General features: G+C 55.2%; 1 protein-coding gene across 2 annotated transcripts in view; it reads left to right on the top strand.

Annotated features, from left to right (window-relative positions):
• Window positions 1–21,483, top strand: part of SLC1A7 (solute carrier family 1 member 7) — a gene marked incomplete at its 5' end in the record, with an annotated part of 46,737 nt that extends 25,254 nt beyond the window's left edge. Inside the window, 9 exons of one of the 2 annotated variants that reach the window (XM_079927675.1) lie at window positions 615–830; window positions 9,757–9,799; window positions 11,924–12,146; window positions 15,744–15,843; window positions 16,552–16,785; window positions 18,719–18,913; window positions 19,688–19,822; window positions 20,252–20,354; window positions 20,944–21,483. In XM_079927675.1, the coding sequence (XP_079783801.1) occupies window positions 615–830; window positions 9,757–9,799; window positions 11,924–12,146; window positions 15,744–15,843; window positions 16,552–16,785; window positions 18,719–18,913; window positions 19,688–19,822; window positions 20,252–20,354; window positions 20,944–21,162 (1,468 nt within the window). In that variant the 3' untranslated portion in view covers window positions 21,163–21,483. Of the gene's footprint in view, window positions 1–614; window positions 831–9,756; window positions 9,800–11,923; window positions 12,147–15,743; window positions 15,844–16,551; window positions 16,786–18,718; window positions 18,914–19,687; window positions 19,823–20,251; window positions 20,355–20,924 lie in introns of both variants that reach the window. The other variant, XM_079927676.1, reaches the window with a different exon arrangement.
• Between the last annotated feature and the right edge of the window lie 1,497 nt (window positions 21,484–22,980).

The raw sequence follows: 22,980 nt of genomic DNA, 5'->3' as shown, positions 1-22,980 counted from the left end.
GGGCAGAACTGGGACTAGGACCCAGGTCACCAAGTCCCAGCCCAGGGTTCTAACTCACTCATTTACTCTCACTCATTAGTTCATTCAAAAGCCTACAGTAACCACCTGCTTGGTGGCAGGACAGAGAGCTCATGCTGGGCACGAGGGGCCCACAGAGAAGTCAGATCTGCTCCTCTTCTCACATGTCCTCAGTCTGATGAGAGAGACAGACAGTGACAGTGACAACCAGGGTCATGACAGAGGAGGCCGGGAGCTGTGGGACCCCCAGAATGGGCTCCTAAAAGATTTCACCCAAGAGGAGGCGCTGAGCTTGGTCTTACCTGCGGGTAGGATTTGGGCAAGTGAAAGGAGGTACTAAGAGGACACCAAACATGGAAAGGTCTAGAGGTGTGAACGGGCTCAGCTGATGACACTGGGCAAGGGGGAGAGAGCAGAGCAGAGCATAGAGAGGCTGGATGGAGCCTCGGGGACTGGATTAGTGGGGGGATTCCCATGCCTGCACATTCTCTGGAACGCTGTGAGGGTGCTAGGCAGAGCCAGGAGGGGGCGAGAGTGGGTACACCTGAGTGCCTGGCCTGCCCACCCACAGACGCTGACCCCTATCGCTCTCCCAGCTTGATGTCCGGCCTCGCCTCCCTGGATGCCAAGACCTCCAGCCGCCTGGGCATCCTCACTGTAGCGTACTACCTGTGGACCACCTTCATGGCAGTCATCGTGGGCATCGTCATGGTGTCCATCATCCACCCGGGCAGCGTGGCCCAGAAGGAGACGACGGAGCATAGTGGGAAGCCCATCATGAGCTCAGCAGACCCCCTGCTGGACCTCATTCGGTAACTCCTGCCGCCGGCACCCTGCTTGGGAACGCCATGCCAGGGCTGGGACTGCTGACCTCACAGTCCCAGCCCCGCATGTCACCCATGGGGCAGAAGAGGGTGTGGGGATGAGGTGCTCGGGGTCTGCCCTTGATCACTAATGGTAACAAGGGGGACAGCCGCAGAGGCCACTCTCTGCCCCCTCAGCCCCCATGCCTCCTGCTGGGCTCACACTGAACTGTCCACCCCCATCAAGATGGGATGAGTGGGAGGGCACAGGGGACACAGGAAGGGCATTCCCGAAGAAGGCAACAGCTGTGCAAAGGTCCTGAGCTGGGAGGTAGTATTATGGGGAGAAGTTATGGCCCATTCAGTGTGACTGGAGCTTGAGATGTGAGCGGGGAGTGGACAGTCATTGCTGGAGAAGTCGGTTGGGGCCAGACCATGAAGAGCATTGGCAATCAGGCCCCAAGTTGCATTTTATCCTAAACGCCCCCGGAAATGGGTTTTAAACCTAGGAGTAGCATGTTCCAACTCAGAAGGCTCCCTCTGTCCGCCAGAGTGCTGGTGGACTGGAGGTGGGGCGCATGGCAGGCGGGGAAGACAGAGGCAGGGACTGGGCCAGTCTGGCAGCCATGGGCCTGGGGGAAGAGGGAAGACTGAAGGCTGCTCAGGAGGTAAAATCAGTCTGCAAGAGACGGTGAGAAGGGGGGAAGGGTGGAGGCGGTGGGAGTCTGATTGAAAGGGCATGAAGGTCTCTGGCCTGAGCACCTGAGTGGACAGCAGCGTGGTCACAGGGCCAGAGGACAGTGCTGGAGCAGGTGTGGACCTCCTGAGGGAGGCGTCAGCTGATGGTTGGCTGGTGGATCTGAATCCTGTGGGGAAGTCTGAGCGGGAGATGGAGGTTAGGAGAGCAGCAGGTAGAGGTGTTAGGGAGGCCCTGATGGCAGAGGGGTCTCCCAGGACAGTGTGGGTGAGGACAGCAGGGCTGGGACAGAGCTCGAGGAAGCACCACATTGGGAACAGTTTATTGGGCTCAATAGGGTGCCCCAGTAAACGTGCTCTGGGGGCTCCTCTGGTCCCTCCCATTTTCTCACCAATTTCAGATATAAGAAACCCAGTCCAGTCTAACAGTAAAACTCCAGACTCATCCAGTTTAAAGCGAATCCTGTCCTAGCCTTTTGCATCTGATTCAGACATGGAAAGCTGGAGTGGGAAGAAGGTCCTAGCAGGTTTTGCTCTCTTTCTTGCTGCACCTACTCCCCTGTTGCTAGCCCCGGGGGTGGCGCAGTGAAGAGGGAGAGGGAGTGAGCTAGGAAGGTCCTCCTTTATGTAGTGGGGTGAGCCGGGGTAGCTGCTCCCCGGTTGTTTCCTTCAGCGGAGCTTTTGCGGGCTCTTTGGGGCCCCTCCTATCACTGGTGTCTCTCACCTGTTATTCCCTTGACTTGGGCGCTCCCTGCGCCATCTGGCTGCTCACAGTACCCTCCTCAGGCCTGACCTCTGGTCAGCTCCTCTGCTGGGGACACCTCCCCGCCCCCCGCCCTGGTGATCCTCTTAGGCAGTGTCCCTTCTGCAAGGTCCGCACTGGCCCGTGAAAAACACACACATCCTTGCTGGAAACGCAGCCCTTTCCCAAGGCCTTTGGACGTGAGTCAGGCACCAGCCCCTACATACCTCAGATCTTAGGGGACACCGCCAAGGTCTCTTGGCTTAAAGTTAGGGAGAAGCACTCCTCTCATCCTCAGCATACAACCTCTCTCTCTCCCTTTCCCTTTCTCTTGAAAAACCCTCACCCTCTGCATCAGTTAGCTATTGCCGTGTGACAAACCATCTGAAGACCTAGTGCCTCAAGACAACAACCATAAGTCTACAGGTCAGCTGGAGGTTTCTGCTGACTCGGACTGGGCTTAGCTGAGCTTGCTCGTGTGTCTGCAGGCAGCTGGCTGCTGGGAACAGCTACTCCAGGGTGATCTTGGCTAAGATAATCCAGCTGGGCTCCACGTGGTCCCTCATCTTCCCATAGACCAGCCTGTATTTATTTCATGGTGGTGAGAGGGTTCCAAGAGACAGCCAGCATGTTCTTACGAGGAAGGTAGCAGAACAAGAGAGGCAAAGAGAAACATACAAGTATTTTCCCAAGTCTCTGCTTTTGTCAAGTCTGCTAACATCCTATTGGCCAAAGCAAGCCATGTGGCCACGCCCAGACTCAGGGTGGGAAGGGTTGGCAATGTGACAAGGCAAAGGCATCCACGAGTGAGGGCCTTCAGTGCAATCAAGCTACCGCTCCCTCCATTTTCTCCATTCTCCAGGTTCTTTTTATCCTTTGAGATGTGATGAACCAAAGATCACAAAAATACCTGCAGTTTTGTTCCTGTTGTGTGGTTCTCACCCACAGGGTCAAGAGCCAGAGAGACCCAGGCAAGGTCTGTTGTATCTACACTTGCTTGCCTGGTGATCTCATCTAGTACCATGTACACCTTCTGTACACTGACGCTGCTGAGTTTTGTTTCCAGTGGAAACCTCTCACCGGCACTCCAGATTCTTACATACACTTGTCTAAAGGCATCTCGAAATTAGCACATCCAAAGCTAAACTCTGGATTTTCCCCATAGATCTGTCCTTTCCTCAGTCCTGCCCATCTTGGTCGGATGCCTCTCTTATTCTCTCATATCCTGCATCCAGTTTGTCAGCAAATTCTGTCAGCTCTACCTTCAAAATAATATCTTAAACCTTGCCCCTTCTGTCTCCCTCTGCCACTCCCACCATCGCACAGACCACCATCGCCTCTCACTCGAGGGTCCTGTATGGTCACCTGCTTTCTCTCTGTTTCCCTACAGCCTGTTCTCAGCACAACAGCCAGAGGGATCCTTTAAAAACCTGCCCGCAACCTGTCACAGGTCGACAAAATCCACAATGCTCACTATGGCCTACAGGCCCGTCATGATCCCCTCTCCATGCACAGGTTGGCCTCTGACCTTTGCTCCAACTATCCCTCCCGTCACTCCAGCCTGCTGGCCTCTGTGCACGCCTCCAAACGTGCTTAGGGTCCCGTCTGGGAGCTTGGTCTTCCTCGCTGCCTCTGCCTGGATGGCCCTTCCCTCCCTCCATTGACACCGCTGCCGTGTCACCTCTTCAGAGGGGCCTCCCAGCCTCCGTCAGCCTCTCTCCTCATAGCTTGGATTACTACCTGACACTACCCTCTCTGTGTATTTCTGTATTTCTTTTTCTGTCTCCCCCACTGGAATAAAATATGCTCTGGGAGGGCCAGTTAAAAATCACCCCACTATGGGCTTCCCTGGTGGCGCAGTGGTTGAGAGTCCGCCTGCCAATGCAGGGGACGCGGGTTCGTGCCCCGGTCTGGGAAGATCCCACATGCCGCGGAGCGGCTGGGCCCGTGGGCCATGGCCGCTGAGCCTGCATGTCCGGAGCCTCTGCTCCGCAATGGGAGAGGCCACGGCAGTAAGAGGCCCACGTACCGCAAAGAAAAAAAATTAAAAATCACCCCACTGTATTCCGGAGCCTAGAACAGCAACTGCACGGCAGAGGTGCTGAGTGTTTGCTGATTGCATATGTGGGATGCAGGGGCATCGGTGAAGCCGCAGGGTTTGAAGCTGCAGGAAGAAGCACCAGCACAGGGAGAGTGGCTGAGCACACGAGGCGCGAGGCCAGGTTGAGCCCCAGCCGCACTGGAGGGCTGTGTCCAGCTGCTGGAGCAGGAGGAGAACCAGGAAAGCCGACAGCCTGGAAGCCAAGGGAGGAGGAATTTTGAGAAGCTTCATGTCTAAGACGCACTATTTCTGAGATTTGGTGACTATGATTCATCATTTCTTGGATCCTATGATTTGAAACAGCCTTTCCTTGTGGTGGAAGGATTGTTGGCGCTTGGGGAGCCCCGCCCTCCCCAATGGCCTCCCCTGCTTGGGGGCTGAGGGCTCTGGATCCGACCCACATGTCAGAGTCAAATGTTCCAGGAGGAGTTCCTGCTCTCAGTTGCTTTTCACGTGGTGAAAATCTATCCTTCTGGTTTGAGGTTTTTCCCCCAGTCGCTCTCAACCCTGAGCAAGTTGTTTTGCAAAGCTGGGTGGTTGGACATCGCTGACACCATTTCTTAGTCAGAGAGCAGAGCTGCAGGGGAGATCACATGCTTCCTGCAGGGAAGCTCGTCTCACCTCTGTGTGGTCGCTGTGTGGCTGCAGGCAGACCAGCCCCCTCCCGTGGCCTGTTTCCCCCGTCGGTTTCAAGATCCCTTCTAGCTCTGTGGTTCCGAAACACAAAGGCCTAGAGGCCAGTGAGGAGGCTTCTGGGCACGAGCAGAAGGTTCTGGAGGTGGGTTGGTTCCGGGACGAGGTTGGAAGGACGGTGCAGAGCTCAACCTTGCAGACCTTGATCCCAGGTGAGGGGGTGGCTCTTCCACTCGAGAAGGGGGAGGCCGGAGGTGAGTTTGGGAAGGATGGATTGGAGCAGGGTAGCGTGGAGCGGGCAGGATGTGCCTGGAGGCATGGGGACACCCTGGGAGCGGGTGCAGTCACTTTCGTTCCATTCAGCCCACTTTTATTAAGTAACTGCTCAGGGCAAAGACATTGTGCTGAGAGCCGGTGGGGAGGGAGAGGGGGGAAATGCAGGTCCCTGCATCCAGCTGACAGCCACCTTAGGACAGACAGACCAGAAGAGTGCCCTGGACAGCTACTCTCTGCAACCCTTTCTAGCTCTGACATTCTGAGAGGCCGTGCAGAAAATGAGGACACCAGCGATGAGGGTACCAGCGGCCCCCTCACCCTTGCTCTGGCCCAGAGCAGTTGCCTACCAACCGAGAACACAGAGGACCAGGGCAGGGAACTGGGAAATGGAGGCAGGTGTGCCTAAGGAAAAGTCAGAAAGATGAGGGGTCCAACCGAACAGGGAAATAAGGCCCACTGCATCCTTCAGGGAGGGAAGATACGCGTCCGTCTCTCAAAGATGGTCCTGAGGAACACAATAGGCCATGTCCCTGGATGACTCTCCAAGGCATGAGTTCATTTCCCAGGGCTCCAAGCAGGGGTTCCAGAAAACTGACGTCTGCTCACAGAGCAGCCTCACAGAACAAACCCAAGCAGAACACCAGTCAGAGCTGGGCCCCTTCTTTGTTTTCCAATCTTTCAAAAACACCAGAGAGATTAAGTAATGACTTGGGTCTATTTATAGCTCCCAGTTACCCGCTCAGGGATTGGATGAAGCTCTTGGGAGCTGTGCTTGGAAAGGAATAATTCCCACCTTTGGAGCTTGGATTGGGGATGGGGGTGAGTTTGGAAACGTCACAGTGGGAACTTACAAATAGTAAGTGAGGTGGACTGTGGCCTTGCCCCAAGAGATGTGTGGGGAGGCCCAGGGCAGAGTGTGTGTATACTTGATGGGCTTGGCTGCTAACGTCTCCCAGGCACATTATGTCTGTATTTTACGTAACCACCACGGGGAACACAGGCCTCATGGGGCACACAGGAAGGCTTCCCATGGGTCTTCAAAGCCAAAAGAAAATGGTGCATATTTTTTCATTTAATAATCAGAGGTATACTTCTTTATTAAAATCTGAGGGTAAGTTCATTGAGAATTAGTATGACCACATGTATTAGGAAATGCTTTGGGCTGCTACTTAACAGAAACCTGAAGCAGCAGAGGCTTAAGTAAGGTAAAGGCCTGCACTTTCTCCCAAAAATAAGCAGAGAGGTGGCAGCTCGTGGTCATCAGGAGTCCGTGCTCCCTCCACCTTGGTGCTTTGCTGGACTTATTAAGCGCTTGGCTTTTATCATCAGTGTGTCTCATGGTTCAGTAAGGTTGCTGAAGCTCCAGCTATTATGTCCATGTTCCGGGCAGAAAGAAAAGAGCTGGAGGAAAGGACCAAAGGGTCCTGGCTGCATGGGCATCTTTTAAAGCTTTTTCCAGGAAATGCCACCCAATGACTCCCACTTACATCGCATTGGCCACCCCTTTGGCAAGAGAGGCTGGGAAACAGGGCTTGATGTCAGGGCCTTCTTGGTCCCTGTAACATGCCTGGGTTTCTGTTAGTGAGTAAGGAGACAGCATGGAGACTGGGCAGACAACTAGTCATCCGTGCTGCAGCACATAATTTAAATTATTGTCATTTTAAAGGAAGTTGTAGAGAGATGTATGTATGAGGTATAAGTTCCATTCGGTTTCTTACATACGGCCTTTTGAACACCCTTGGTTTCTGCTCATGCTAAAGCAGCCTTCCCTCTAACCACTTTGTCACTCGAACCTACTGGAAGTGTACCCAGGAGACATTTTCAAGCTGCTACCACGTGATGCAGTGTGGGCCTCCTCCATTCTGGTCAGGAGCGCCTAGGGCCGGTAGGTCATGCGCTCCGGCAGGCTGTGTGCCTGGCGTGACTTTGGCTCTGTTTGCTGTCCAGAGCCCTTGCAGGCAGCTGTTATTCTGGTGGCAGAAATCTGCTTACCACTCATCAAAATACAGCCTCATGTGAGCTTCTGTGATCTCAGCTCCCGACCCTGCTTCTTCTCTCCCTTGTGACAAAGCTGAAATCAGTGGGGAAAGCCAAGACCATTCTCTACCAGTTTTGTGCCATGGTAGCTCATTCCAAGCCCTCTTTCTCCTGCCATATGCTAACCCTGAACCTGTATTTTAGCAACAGTGAAAAAAATTACAGTTTCTGCTTCCCAACAGTGGCTGCCAGGGTGTAAAGTTAAGAAAGAACGCACACTCATACTCATGTGTATAACTCCATGCATGTGTGAGCTGAGTCTCGCAAAAGGAGAGACTTGCCGAGAGCAAGAGTGAGCGGGACGGAGGGTCCAGGTAGAGGAGGAACGTGCACACGAGGCGCACGGCCTGTTCAAGGAAGTGCCAGCACAGGAGCAAAACTCCTTGTTAGCATCTCTGATTTAGGTTAGGTTTCTAAAGCAGATTATAAAGGCAAAGACCCTCGCTGTGAACTGCAAATTGCTTTACACAAAGTTTGCTGCCAGAACCACGTGAGGGAGTCACCAAACATCCTCAGCAGTGGGTACTGTCATTTGAAAATTTCTTTAACAGTTTGATAGGTGAAAATGTCTTTTTCAGTGAAGCCGAACATTTTTTTTTTTAATGAGGGTTTTTTTTGGCTGCGTTGGGTCTTCATTGCTGCGCGCGGGCTTTCTTTGGTTGTGGCGAGCGGGGGCTACTCTTTGTTGCGGTGCGCGGGCTTCTCATTGCGGTGGCTTCTCTTGTAGTGGAGCACGGGCTCTAGGCCGGCTCAGTAGCTGTGGCGCACGGGCTTAGTTGCTCCGCAGCATGTGGGATCTTCCCGGCCCAGGGCTCGAACCCATGTCCCCTGAATCGGCAGGCGGATTCTTAACCACTGCGCCACGCTGAACATTTTTTAAAAGGTTTTTTGGCTACTTATGTTTTTTTTTTCTTCTGCAAAGTGAATAACCTGGTCAGGACGTTCCATCACTTTTCTATTGAGGTATTAATGTTTCTGTGGTCCATTTATGTATGCAGCAAATATTTACTGAGTGCCTGTTACGTGCCGGGCACTCTTCCAGGTGCTGGGGACACGGCGGAAAACAAAACAGAGATCCCTGCCCTCCAGGGAGCTGATGTTCTGGCGAGAAAAGACAGACAGTGAACATGGAAACAAGGTCAAGATTTGTAAAAACTCTTTAAAGATTTAGGATGATAACACTTTGTTGTATAGTTTTCCCAGTTTGTCATTTGCTTTATTATTTTATTTGTATTGTAATCTGTCTTAGAGAGCTTCTCAATTGTTTTAGCTATTGATTTTGGCATAATTTTAGATTTATAGAAAAGTTGCACAGATGGTAAAGAGACTTCCCAGCTGTGCCCGTCTTCCCCTGATGTTAGTGACTTACATCTAGCACATTTGTCAAAAGTAAGACATGAAATTAGTACACACTATTAACTAAATTGCTTCATTGGATTTCACCAGTTTTTCCACTAGTGTTCTTTTTTTCTATTCCAGAATCCAATGCAGGATACTAAGTTGCACTTAGGAAATTCTTAATTTTAATGAAGTAAAATCTATTGATTTTGTTCTTAGAGTGTCCTTCCATATCCTGAGATCTGATAAAACATTAACCTGTGTTTCTTCTAGATTTTTATGGTTTCATTTTTTAAATTATTTATTTCTTTAAGCCATCTGGGATTTATTTTGGTGCAGTGTACATAAAGATCTAGTTTTTATTTTTCTGAATAGTTGGTTATGCAGTTCTCTAGAATGAGTCCTTCCTTTCTTCACTGATTTGTGAAGCAACTTCTATCAAATATGAAATACTTAAATGTCCCAGGTTCTGTCTCTAGGCTACAGGTTCCATTACGCTGATTTTTCGATTGACGGCTGCGTCAGTATCTCACCGTTTTGACAGTTACATCTTTATAGTATGCTTTCATATCTGGTAGGACAAGACTTCCTCCTCCTTTAGCTTTATGAAAATTATATTAACGAGAATAATGATCCCATTTATGTGCCAGGTCCTGTGTTGGGAGCCACAGATAAGATATGAATGACCAAGTCCCATCTTCAAGGGAGCCAGTCTGTGGGGGAAGCAATCATGTGACTAGTGCCATCCAGCAGCGTGCTGGAGCATAGCTGACCCACAGGGCAAGGGCTGTGGAGTCCAGCTGGAGCAGTCATGGAAGGCTTGGCCTCTGCTTGATCGGAGTAGGAATCAGCCAGAGAAGTAGGCAGTGCATTTCGGGCAGAAGGAACAGTGGTCAAAGGCCTGGAGCTGGAGAAGTATGCAGCGTGTTTTGGGAACCTTATGCAGATGGTGTTGGAGCTTTAAGTCCTGGGATGGGGGTGGTGGGAAGAAGTAAGACTGCATAGGGAGGTGGGGCAGGATCATAGAAGTCCCTCACTGCCAAGGGAAGTGTTCAGATGACCCCAAGGGCCCTCCTATCCTGGAATTCTTCAATTACTGACTCTCTTCCCAGGAACATGTTCCCAGCCAACCTGGTGGAAGCCACATTCAAACAGGTGAGTGGGTCCCCGGACGATGGAGAGGTGGGCAGGCAGGGCCAGCCTGGGCCCGGCTAAGGAATGACAGGCTTGCCCAGCCAGTCTCCCTGTCTCTGGGGTTGGGACGCTAGGGAGAGGTGGTGGGAGGACCTGGATCCTTAGAGCCTCCTGGGGCCACACTCCTGCCCTGGGTTCCAACTTTTCACGAAGAAGAATTATGAGGGTGGAGGGAAGCCCCTGCTGAATGCCTGCTCTGCCCTCGTTTACACCCATGCGCGCACACACCATCCCCTTCAGTCCTCAAAACAACCCTTCCCTGGGGTAGGGCCAGCCCCTCTCCTGGACGAGGAATCCGAGGCTCAGGAGGGTTAAAGGATTTGCCCAAGGTTATATCACTAGTAAATGGCAGAGCTAGTAGGTGAACCCAGACCTGCCTGCGTCTAAGCCTGTTTCCTCTTTCTTTTTAGAATAATCCTTTCCCCCTAATAAAAACAGTAATAACATTCACTGTAAAATATTAGGAAAATACTAAAAAATATAAAGCAGAGGATAAAAGCCACCTGTAGTTCCAGCACCTAGCAATAGCGATAGTAGAAGGTATGTTTCTAGTCTGTTTTTCTCTGCAGAAATGTTTTTAAAAATAAAATCAGGATCATAGGACATATATGGTATGCATCTTGCTTTTTTTCCCCCACTCCCGTTATATCATGGGTACTTTCCATGGTTATTAAATGTTTCTTAAAAATACAATATTTAGTGATGATGCAACTGTTTGGCTCTTATAAGGCTGGCTATAATTTATTTGCCCATTTCCCCTTTCAGTTGTTTTCCAAAACAAGAAATTATGGTCAACAACCTTGTACACCAATCTTTGTCTGCCCTTCTAATAATTTCCCATTCTTTTCCTCTTCTAAAATGTCAGCCGGTTGGTTGACTCAGTCCAACAAGCATTTCCTATCTTCTTCCCTGTGCTGGGGCCCTGTATTGGGCCTGGAGACACAGAGGAGGTGGCTGAGGGTTGTGGAAGAGGCTCTGAAATAAGGAGCTGTGAAACCCTGAGCTAATCACTGTATCTTTCCTAACCTCCTGGGTCTTCATCTGTGAGATGAGCCAGGTAGTGAAGGTCCCTGAATGCTAGGCTAGGGAGTTTAGATATTATTCCAACAGTGACGGGGAATTATTGAAGATGTGAGAGAGAAAGAGAGAATATTGCTCTACTTCACTTCCCTGCCTGGAATGCCCTTTATCTTTTGGCAAACTCCTACCCATCCTTCAAGGCCCAGCACCCAGCACAGAGTGTTCAACGTTGGGATGTTGATTACGATGGTGATGGTGGTGGTGGTGATAATAGCAGTAATGGTTACAGAAGGCTTACCATGTGCCACGCCCTGCTGTCAACACTTCACATATATTGTCTCATTTAACCTAACGAGGTAGATTAACTATTAAGACCCCATTTTACAGATGAGGGAACGGAAGCACAGATCCTGAGTGGTTCCCTTTTTCCCCCACTAGAAGACTTGCTTTATTGATACTGTGGTATTGGGAGGATAGGAGCCCTTATGTGGACTCCTAGTACCTGAGGAATGAGAGGAAAAGACTCAGGAATGCCCTGAGGGCTGAGGAGGAAAGGTAGGTGACTCAGCCACTCAACTCTTCCCAGCTGGGGCCTCATCTCATCAAGAAAGCTCGGGACAAGCTGAGCTTTTCAAATAGAAAATCCAAGTTTCCATCAGTGGAAGGCAGGGCTGGCTGGCTGTTATGGATGGATAATGGATGGTTGAAAGGGGATAAACAGGTGAAAGGAGGATTATCCAAGTAGATTATCCAGGTAGGAGATGGATGGATGATTAGAGAGGGTCCCAGGTGGGTGTAATGAGGCATAGAAAGAAGAGAGAAGGCAGGATGGAGGGAGGTGTGGCTGGGTAGTGTATGGATGGATAAAGGAACCTCAGTTTTATTTTTGGTAAAATATTGATAATAATTGAGAATAATCCCTGTCCTGCCTGTGTCACAGGGTTATTGTCAATCAAATAGTTCATGAGTGGATGCAAATGTGCTTCCAAGATGTTATTATCATTGTTGTTGTTGATATTAGTAACAACACTTGGACTCATTCCGGGTTGGGATGTCGCCCAACAGTACCGCACTAAGACCACCCCCGTTGTGAAGTCCCCCAAGGTGGCACCGGAGGAGGCCCCTCCTCGGCGGATCCTCATCTATGGGGTCCAGGAGGAGAATGGCTCTCGTGTGCAGAACTTCGCCCTGGACCTGACCCCCCCGCCCGAGGTCATTTACAAGTCGGAGCCTGGCACCAGCGACGGCATGAACGTGCTGGGCATCGTCATCTTCTCTGCCACCATGGGTATGTGCTGCCCACCCGCCCCGGCGTGCCGTGGAGCCTGCCCTCCTTGCATTTATCCCTCCCTGCATCCCTGCGTCCAGTAACCTGAATAGCCTGGAGTCTCCCCATCTTCCAGGTGGCTCCTTCCTTTCCTTTCCAAGGGAGTGGCTCATGTCCCCGTTCCATTGGCGGGGGCAGGAGGTATCCTCAGCCGGAGCTGATGTCCCTCACTCGGAATTCCCCATCCCTGGGTGCTGTTTACCTCCAGCGGTGTCGGCCCTCCCTATGAGAAGAGCATGCCTCTAGCCCCGTCCCAGCGGCTGTTTATTTAAAGCCCTCATTCCTCCCCCCCGCCCTCAACCACGGGGCCTTCTCTCTGCAGACCTGTCTGTGCCATTTCTTGGGGCCGCCTGACCACACCCTTCCCTTTGTTACTCTTCTCTGGGTCCCCAAGGCCCACCACAGGCTACTTACCAGAAAGCTGGTAACGCTTAACTTGCACAGGCCCCTTTTGGGGCCTGTACCTTTTTTCCTTTTTTAAATTTTGTATTCTTTTTCTTGAAGAGGTCCACAGACTGTGTAAGCTTCAGATCCCACAAAACCTCTGGATACGCCCCTGCCTGTGCGCCCATGGCCACCCCCACCAACGTACGCATACAACCTTCTCCCTCCTTTGGAGCCTAGGAAGTCCTAACCCCTCCACAGCAATCTAGCTTGTCCTCGTCCTTTTAGGCCAGCCCAGGGGTCATCACGAGTCTCACTATAAAATCACATCAGCCCCCCGTCGCCCCAGCCCCAGACCTGGGAGGGCTTCTCTGGCTTCCGACTCCTCTGCAGGGCTTTCTTCTCAGTGGAAGGCCTCCCCATCCTCCTGGCTTCTCAGCCAAGGAACCTGGGGGTCACTTGCTAGCCCGCCTTCTGCCTCAGCCCACACCCACATCCAGTCAGGCCTGCCCCTGAAATCTCTCTGCAGTCTGTGCACTTACCTGCGGCGCACTGCCCCAGCCAAGGCCGTCGTCATCTCTTACCTGGTTTCTGCAAATGCCGCCTCAAGAATTCCGTGTCCCGGTGTGTCCTCCTCACGGGGTCACTGAGTCTCCACGTAAAGCCTCCACTGGCTCCACTGTACTCCAAGAGGGGTCCAAACACCGCGCGCGGCCCGCACAGCCTGCAAGCTCCGGCCAGGCTGCCCCCTCTCGTCCTGCTCACTTCCCCCCGCCGCGCTGCCGGCCAGTTCCTGGAAGGCGCCTCCCGGGCCCTTCCCACCTCCCTCAGCCTGGCCGTTCCTGCCCCTCCCTCTCCCCTGCACCTTTCTCATCCTTGAGGGGCCTCTGCATAAGCATCCCGTCCTGGGGAAAGTCTACCTGGCCCCCCAGTCAGGTGCGCTGTGTTACTCACATGTTTGACCCAGTGCAGTTATGTAATTGTTTGTGTGACTGTTTAACGGCTGCACGGCAGCTGTGTACGCTCCATGTAGGCGGAGACAGGGCTTGTTCTCCATTTAGCCCCATAGCCTCCACGGGACTGGCTGGAACAGGTGCTCAGTAAAATCTTCCAGAGAGGGCTTCCCCGGTGGCGCAGTGGTTGAGAGTCCGCCTGCCAATGCAGGGGACACGGGTTCGTGCCCCAGTCCGGGAAGATCCCACATGCCGCGGAGCGGCTGGGCCCGTGAGCCATGGCCGCTGAGCCTGCGCGTCCAGAGCCTGTTGCTCCGCAACGGAAGAGGCCACAACAGTGAGAGGCCCGCATACCGCAAAAAAAAAAAAAAAAAAAAAAAAAAAATCTTCCAGAGAGACCGGTAGATGGATGGATGGATGGATGAATGATAAGGGGTAATGGAGCACTTATCGTCGTGGTCAAAAGGCCAGGCAGGCACACAGAGGAGCCAGGACCTCAGAGACCCAAGAGTGTGAGGAGACAGTGTTTGGAAGCATCCTCAGTCCATCTGATAATTTGTCCCCAATCCTGGACTTTCCTCCTCCTCCCAGCCATCGCCTCTCTCTTAGGGGTGGGAACACACTAAAAGGACATCTATTGGCAGAGCTAAAGAAACCTTTGAGACCCTTCAACTCACCGTTTGCTGAGCACATGCAACTGTCCACGTGTCAGTGTGTATTTGTTGTGTGTGCCCAGCTATAGCTGCACCCACATCTGTGTGCCCACATCTGAGTGTGAGCGAGCACATTTGCACGGCTGCTCCCCTCACCGCAACCTCCTTCCCCGTTTCCTCCCTGGTGCTGGGATGTGGCTGACGCTAAGGTGTCATTGGCCCTGCCTGTCGGAGGAAGCCCACTGCCACCCCCTGCGTCCCATGCACACTAGCACCTAGCCAGCCGGAGCCCATGGATGCCCCAGAGAGCCTGATGAGGAACAGGAAGAGCCGAGAAGGGACAGAGCCAGCAGAAAACCTGGCTCTGAGCTCAGTCAGGCTTCCGTGGGCCAGATGCCCAGGGCTGGTCCCAGTGTCATCCGCATGTCTGGCCCCTCCTACCCACCCCGGCAGGGCGCCACCGCCCCGCGTCACCCGTGGTAGCTGCTCCCCAGACAGCGTGGGTTCGGCTTCATGGGCAGGGAAAGAGCTCTTCTCTGGAGTCCCACAGACCAGGGTTCCAATCCTGCCCCTCCCCAGCTGAGTCAGTGGGTGAGCCTCTCGGACACAGTGACAGTAAGCTCCACGAGGGCAGTCACAGGGTGTGATGTGCTCTCCAGTTTTGTGTCACCAGAGGGACTGCAGTCACTTGTCACTGTCCCAGGAGTGGCCTCACCATGCTCACCTGCACGAGCTCACCCCACAGAATAGCACACATGTGAAAGCTTCCTGAGTGAAGGAGAGCCCAGAACCCCAAGGGGAGGGCAACAGGGGCTCCGGAAAAGGCTTTATCATTCATTCATCTGTTCATTCATACGTTCATTCATCCATCCAATGATGAGTTGCCTTCATGGGGTTCACCTTCTACTGGAGAAGACAGAAAAAAACACCAGACGACTGTTGTAATAAGTGATATGAAGGGATCAGAAAGAAGTGAAATAGAGGGGAGTAGGTGGGGAGTCTGCCAGGGCAGTGGGAGCGGGTCTCCAGCCAGGCCAGAGCTTCAGGCATCGGGTACCATGCGGGCAAAGGCCCCACCACAGTCAAGAGCTTGATGTAGTCTAGAAACGTGAAGAAGACCGCGACGCAGGAGCACAGCGAGGAAGGGAAAGCAGGGCCTGACGGAGGCGGGAGTTGTGAACGGGGTCGGATCAAGTGGGGCCCGAAGCGGGGGGTGTGGGAGCGCTGGTTGTGCTGTGTGTGCAGGGAAGCCGGTCGGGGGTGTCGGCAGGGAGCATTTCTGTCTTTAGAGCATGGTACTTGCTGCTGGGTAGAGCGGGGCGACAGAGGAGGAAGAGATGAGAGCCCTGTGGGGAGGCCACAGTCTGCTCCAGCGGGGAGGAGAGGGGCGGCGCGAGGGAAGCGCTGGGGCGTCAGAGGCTGCCGGGCAGTCGGCTAAGCGCCGAGATCTGCGTGTGCCTGTGGTCTGTCCCTGCCTGGCCACCAGCCCGTGTTGGCACACGTAGGCATCATGCATATCTGCCGCCGTCTGCGGCGTCTGTGATATGCTGTGTCCCTGCCCCCCGCAGGCATCATGCTGGGCCGTATGGGTGACAGCGGGGCCCCCCTGGTCAGCTTCTGCCAGTGCCTCAATGAGTCCGTCATGAAGATCGTGGCAGTGGCTGTGTGGTAAGCCTCGTCGCAGGGGTGCGGGGGGCTTCTCTTCTACCCACTCCACCCCCTTCCAGCTCTGCCCTGGGCAGCTGGAGGGACACCGTGGTCCCGTGGGAGGGAGCAGAAAGCTGCCCGGGAGGCTGCGTTCCCCTGGATCCCCCCAGCCCTGACTAGGCCGGGTTCCAGCCCTGGGCCTGCCACTTCTGGCTCCATCAGGCCCACTGGCGGCAAGCTAAGAGCTAATAAACCTGGCCCTGTGCTCTTGGCCTCAGTTTCCCCATCACCTGGGGACTCATCAGCTCAGTCTTTGGAGAAAGGAAACACTGGAAGTGACAAGCAGCTGCCCCTTCTTGGTTCAGAGTTCAGACCTTAGGAATCTTCTAATTTAACCTTGCACAGTCAGATGGGGAAAGGCAGAGGCCTGCCAAGGTCACCCCCAGAGGCTGTGGCATTGCTGGGCTGAAACGTGGGCTTGCAGAGGGCAGGGGAGCTCCTCAAAGGCCTGGACAGAGGAAGGCAGAGCGGCAGGAGGCTGTGCATCGCTGGGCTGGTTGAGGTGGCATTCGTTTCACCACGTGCCAGGCACCTGGGCACACAGTCTCATTCTGTCCTCACAGGGGCCCCAGGAGGCTTAGAAGGGTGAGGCTAGGCAGTGATGCAGTGCCAGGGCCTCCCAGGACCTTTGTGTGCCTGGCACTGAGCCGGCTGCCCCGCCCACCCCAGGTACTTCCCCTTTGGCATCGTGTTCCTCATCGCTGGCAAGATCCTGGAGATGGACAACCCCACGACCGTGGGAAAGAAGCTGGGCTTCTACGCTGTCACCGTGGTGTGCGGGCTGGTGGTGCACGGCCTCTTCATCCTGCCCCTGCTTTACTTCTTCATCACCAAAAAGAACCCCATCGTCTTCATCCGCGGCATTCTCCAGGCCCTGCTCATCGCGCTGGCCACCTCCTCCAGGTAGCCCTGGGCAGCGGGCAGGATGGGGGAGGAGACCATGGCTGAATGCTGTCCTTCTGTCCAGCCATCATTTGTCCATAGCCATAGAACCACGGAAAGTGTCAGCGTGACCTGCTTCACAAACTTGGGAGACGCTCCGGTAACAAGACGTATTCTTAAAATGTAACGCTTGAGGCACTACCTGCCCAAAGGGCAGACCCACATACCCCGGGTTCACTCAGTCCACATGGGGCTCGGCTTCCACGCGACAGTGGCAGGGGGAGCTGGAGAGTGCCGAGTCTGCAGTCGCTATCACTGTTGCCTTGCGCTGCCACGTGGTGCTCCTGTGGAAGTCAGGCCCTGTGCTGTTTAGGGACCTTGCCTGTCTACCATCACTGGGACAGCCTGGCAAGTTGCCCCGTCACAACCTTGGCGGTGTCTCCAGACAGTGGGAACTTGCCTCATGGTTCCATCACCCACTAGCTGTGTGGCTGTGGGCCAGTCACCTGACCTCCCTGGTGACCTCCCTGTCAGTTTCCTCGGATACAGACTGAGGATCATTGCAGCCTCTGCCACATAGGGTTACTGGGGGATTAATGGAGATAACCCACTAAGGCCGGTCTGGGCTTGATGAAGCAGCACCTGCCCTCAACGATCCCAGACCAAAGCGAGTGCAGGAGACCCAGGGAGGTAGTGTCATGCAAACTTGGCTATTGAGCAAGGGGTGGGGTAGGGGAAAGGAGGTGGTCACTTACTGGGCATCTAACCCTGTGAAGAAAGGGTGGTTCTCCCCACAGCAAATGTCCAAGCTCCGCACGGAAGAAGTCACCCGAACTTGAGCCCATGTCTCTGGCACCAAAGGCCTGGCTCTTCCCTGCATCCCTTACTGCCTTCTCTTCCCTGGGCCTCAGCTTCCCAATCTGTAAAATGGGAATGAGGGCCACCACAGACCTCCTTCCCTGGCAGCCACATGGCCCACCCTTGGCAGCAGAAGCACCTCATACAGGACTCAGGAGGAGCAGAAGCCCAGTGAGGAGAAGCCCTAGAAGCCTTGTCCAGGAACCCTCACCCAGGGCCGAGGGAGGAGGTGAGAGGGAAAGACGAAGCCCCAAGCAGCTGCTGGCCCCCGTGACAGAGCCGGCAGCCCTTGCCATTTCCTGTTGGCAGGAACCACGGCCTCGGGCCCAGCATGCCTGGGGCCCATGAGGGGCTCTGGCAGGTGCCAGTGGGCTTCCCAGGCAATGGCCTGTGGTAGAGGAAGGGCTCTGGGGCCACGCTAACCTGAGTTTCAGTCCCAACACTGCCACTGGGAGCTCAGTAACAACACAGCTGCAACGTGAGCAGTGGCTACCACTGGTTGAGCGCCTACAGTATGCAGACGCTGTCCTGAGGGCCCACTCGTTAATCCTAATAGCTCTGTAATGTATGGACTGCTTGGGACAAGGAAACTACGGCACACGCAGGTTAAGGAGGTGCCCGGGCCACTGGGCTAGTGGGAGGCCGGAATCTGAAGCCAGCGGTCCCGCCAGAGCCCTGCTTTTGACTGACCTCTTCATCCGCACTTGGCACAGTCGTGCGACACAGGGTCAGCCCCTCCTCCCCTCTGGGCTTCAGTTTTTTCACCTGTAAAAGGGACTTAAAACCCCTCCCTCCCAGGAAGCCATGAGGATGTATAAAGCACAGTGCCCGGCGCATAGTAGGAGCTCGGCTGGTGGTAACTCCCTTCCTGACCCGTGTGTATGGGGGTCTCTGAGGCCCTGGGCCTGGGCAAGTCTGGCCATGTGACCATTTTCAAAGCCCCTTCAGCCTGTTCTAACCCTACCCCAGATGGGCCAACTGCCTGGCGTGGGGGGCGTGGGTGGGGAGAACTTCTGTCACTGGTCAGCGGACAACCTGGGGGCCCTGCCCATCCTGGAGGAGGGTGATGAGCAGACGCTGGCCCCTCTGCCCACAGCTCAGCCACACTGCCAATCACCTTCAAGTGCCTGCTGGAGAACAACCACATCGACCGGCGCATTGCCCGTTTCGTGCTGCCCGTGGGCGCCACCATAAACATGGACGGCACCGCACTCTACGAGGCTGTGGCCGCCATCTTCATTGCCCAGGTCAACAACTATGATCTGGACTTCGGCCAGATCATCACCATCAGGTGCACCCCCGACACCCTGCACCCAGTGTGGATTGGGGCGGGGGGTACTCTGGAACGGCCTTCAGGAGTCTTGAGCTCCCAGATCTCATGGAGTCTCTGAGGCCCAGAGAGGGCAAGGGGCTTATTCCAGGCCACACAGCAAGCCAGTGCTGGGGCTGAAACGTGACCTGGCCTCGTGACTCGGGGCACCAGGCTCCTTCCCCAGCGCTGCCCTGCAGAGGGGAGCTCTGAGCAGGCTGGGAAGCTTGGGGCCGGAGGAGGGCCTGCAGTCTGGACATGCAGAGCAGGGGAGGGTGATTCAGGCAGGCACAGGGTAAGCAGAGGCCAGGGGCAGGATTGAGGGATGGTAGAAGAGTTGCTGGTGTGGCTAGAGCTGAGGGAAGGGTGCTAGGGTGAGGGGCAGAGGCCAAGGGGAAAGCCTCACATGCCACCCCGAGGGTACAAGTCTGACCCTGGGGACCCAGTCCTAGAGGGAGGCTGGGCAGAGCTGTGCCAGTGGACAATCAGAATCTGTGGGCAGCTTGCTGGAAACCTACAGAGACAGTGGCTCCAGACACAGGGTTTTCCACAAACTCCTCAGGAGGTTCTGCTGAGGCCAGGGATGCGGGCCTCTGGGACCACAGGACCTTAAGCAGAGACATGCCTCCCACCCAGGGAACTCCCTGATGTGGCATTCCTAACAATTCCTGCTCCACGTGCTGTCCCCAGAGGCCCGGGGATTTTGGCCTCCTCCTTGGGTCCAGGGCCCAGCAATGCTCCCTGCCCCTCCTGCAGCATCACAGCCACCGCAGCCAGCATCGGGGCAGCCGGCATCCCCCAGGCCGGGCTCGTCACCATGGTCATCGTGCTCACCTCCGTGGGACTTCCCACTGATGACATCACCCTCATCATTGCTGTCGACTGGGCTCTGTGAGTGGGGTTCGCCCCCCCCACCCCTATGCCTTGGGTGGTAGGCACTCGGGGTGGGCTGGGGAACTGCCGTGGTTTGGCACAGTGGGTACTCGCTGACACCGGCCCAGCTGCATGATTTGCGGGGCCCAGTTTTCAAAAACGAAAATGTGGGATCCCTTGTTCGAAAATTATAAAGAATTTCAAGAGGGTGGGAGCAGAGCATTAGCCCGAGTCCGGGCCCTTCTACACACTGACCCTGAGCCACTGCACAGTCACATGCCTACAAAGCCGGCCCTGCATCACCCACTTCAGCATCACCGGGGGGGGGGGGGCTGGGAGGACCAGGAAGGCGCCCATCCTGTGGGTGCTGCTGGGGTGAGCACTGTCCTCTTCCAGCTCCCCTTACAGCAGAGGGCCTGCCGCTCACTGCCCACCTTGGCCCACCAGGGACCGTTTCCGCACCATGATTAACGTGCTGGGTGATGCACTGGCCGCCGGGATCATGGCTCATGTCTGCCGGAAGGACTTCACTCAGGACACGGGCACTGAGGTGAGAATGGTGCCTCCCTCCCAGCCGGGCTGCCCAAAGACCGGGGGTGGAGCCAGGTGGGGTGGGCAAGGCAGCACATCGGCCACCCACCAGCTGGGCAGCCCTCACCTGATTCCTCCATGCCTTGTTCTCATCGTGGGCACCCGGGTGACAGATTCCTCTAACAGCAAATTGCCGAGCACCCACTGTGGCCAGCACTGATCCAGACACAGGAGCAGCAGTGGTGAACACAGTCAGTGCCCTCAGGGGGTAGTGCCCACAGCAATGCCAGCGTTCACACGTCTGCTGGGGCTCCTTCAGTAACCACGTGTAGCAGGCTGCCCCACTCCATGGGGAGGACGCTGAGGCCAGGCAGGGGAGCCGCCCATTCCCGCACTGGACCCCGTGGGCCAGGTGCCCTCCTCTACTAAGACAGTCCCAGGAGAAGGCAGGAACTGGAGCCCAGAGAGTCCCTGTGACCTATCAAGATCCCCCAGCACGTCTGTAGGAAACCCAGTCGGGTTGTTCCCAGCCCTTTGCTCCTTCAGTCCTCCCTACTGCCTAACCCCAGTCTTGCCTGCTGCTGCCAAGACCTGTTTCCCCTCACCAGAAACTGCCGCCCTGCGAGACCAGCCCAGTGAGCCTCCAGGAGATCGTGGCGACCCAGCAGAACGGCTGTGTGAAGAGCGTGGCTGAGGCCTCAGAGCTGACCCTGGGCCCCACCTGTCCCCACCACGTCCCCATCCAGGTAGAGCAGGATGAGGAGCCGGCTGCCGCCAGCCTGGACCACTGCACCATTGAGATCAGTGAGCTTGAGACCAACGTCTGAGCCTGCGGAGCTGTAGGGGCTGGGGGAGGCCTCCGTGATCAGGGGCCAAGGGCAGAATCTCAACTCACGACCTTCCTGAGCACAGGACCAGGCTCACACTACCTTCCCCCCACCTTGAGAGTCCGGAATGAGATCCACTGGACGGAAAGTGGAGTTTCAGAAAGGGGAAAGACTGCACGTGGGAGCCCCGGCTGGAGCGTTACAGGCAGGCGTAGCCCAAGCCCCGCCTGTACCATTTCCATCGTGTTGACCTGTGAGGGCGGCAGGCAGGGGTACGGTCCCCACTTTCTGGAACACAGAGTTGAGGCTCTGAGGGCTGAAAACAGTTGCCCCAGGTCTCAGAGCAAATAATGTCAGGGCCAGGACTCTAGTTCAAGGCTTTCAAGCCTCGGTCCCTCCCTCCTGGAGGATAGGGTTGCCTGCAAGGCCAGATGCCAAGAGAGAGGCTCCACCCCTTCCCAGGAGCCCCAAAGCCACCACTGCTTTCAATTTATGAAGACATAGCAATGTCCTGGTTCTGCCCCAGCTGTGTCCCAGCCCAGGCCAGCCCCCACCCTGCCCCGTAACACGTGGTCTCAAACAAACTGCTCTCCCCAAGGATGGGCCCAGCCTAAGGCCAAGACCGCTGCCTTCCGTGTGCCACGTGACCTGTGTGTATGGGGGCCCATCCTGTCTCCTGTCCTACCAGTCATCTCTCACAAAGCTCACCCAATGTGGAGACGAGGATGTCTTCATCAGAGCCACAGGGCCCTTAGAAACACCAGGGCTAGCCTCCCACTGAACAGGTGGGCTGGCCGGGACTGGGGAGGCAGACTCACCTGGGATGCTTTAGTCAAGCTACCCATGTGGCCCTGGGGTCAGCACTCCCCCAAAGCCCGTGTGATGAAGTGGAGTTAGGTTTTCTATTCCCTTCGGTGTTTGCAAATTCAGTGATGACTAAATAAAGGTATTTTCTTTTTCAACCTTGTGGGCCTAGCGACCATACTCTGGCCAGCATTTCTTTATTGAGTTAATACAGGCAGTCAAAGAGCAGACTGGCCTGTCTGGGCAGCCAGAGGACAGACAGGGCTGTCCAGGAAGCTAGAATGTCAACAGCCTTGTCCGTGTAGCTGAAGTGTAGACAGCTCTGCCTGGGCCGCTAGCGTGTGGACAGGCCTGCCTGGGCCGCCAGCGTGCAAATGAGCCCATCCTGGTGGCTGGAGTGGGGACAGGCCTGCCTGGGCCGTCACATGCAGGAGGTAGAGTGCAAACCAGGCTGCCCAGGGGCCTGTCTGGACAGCCGCAGTGTGGACAGACCACTCTGCCCACAGCCTGGGCTCTGCTCTGCAGGCAGGGCCCTGAGGTCGGTCATCACAAAAGAAACACATTTCCTCAGCCAGCCTGGCTCCTTTCAGTGAATGCTTTGCTTTAAGGAGGGGATGTGCCCAAGAAGTTTCCGGACTCTCCCTCCGTCGTTCTCCTCAGCCCCACGGTGCCTCCAGGAGGCTCGCAGGGGACACAGAAGAGCCCTGGCCACACGGCCTGCTCTGGATGTACTCTGGGGAGAAGATGCAGCCCCAGGGTCTTGCACTGTGGAGCCCTGGAGACACTGAAGCTGGGGGAGGGGAGGGCCCTTCCAGGGTCACTCCGAGAATCAGGAGGGTACCTGCCTCCCAGCCCCCACTCCTGAACTACTTCCATCCTCCTCCCAGGGCCATAGTCTGAGGAGCCCAGGAAGGGCCCCCGGCTCCCCCTCCCACTGCAGGGCTGAGGGCTGTAGTATCCACCATGGGAGCGTCTTTCCTTCCTTAAGGCCCAATCACCTAGGAGAGGTCAGAC

This window comes from Stenella coeruleoalba, assembly GCF_951394435.1.
Source record: "Stenella coeruleoalba genome assembly, chromosome: 1".
NCBI lineage: Eukaryota > Metazoa > Chordata > Mammalia > Artiodactyla > Delphinidae > Stenella > Stenella coeruleoalba.
The sequence above is the reverse complement of the archived record's forward strand: the minus strand, read 5'-3'. Positions and strand labels throughout refer to the sequence as shown.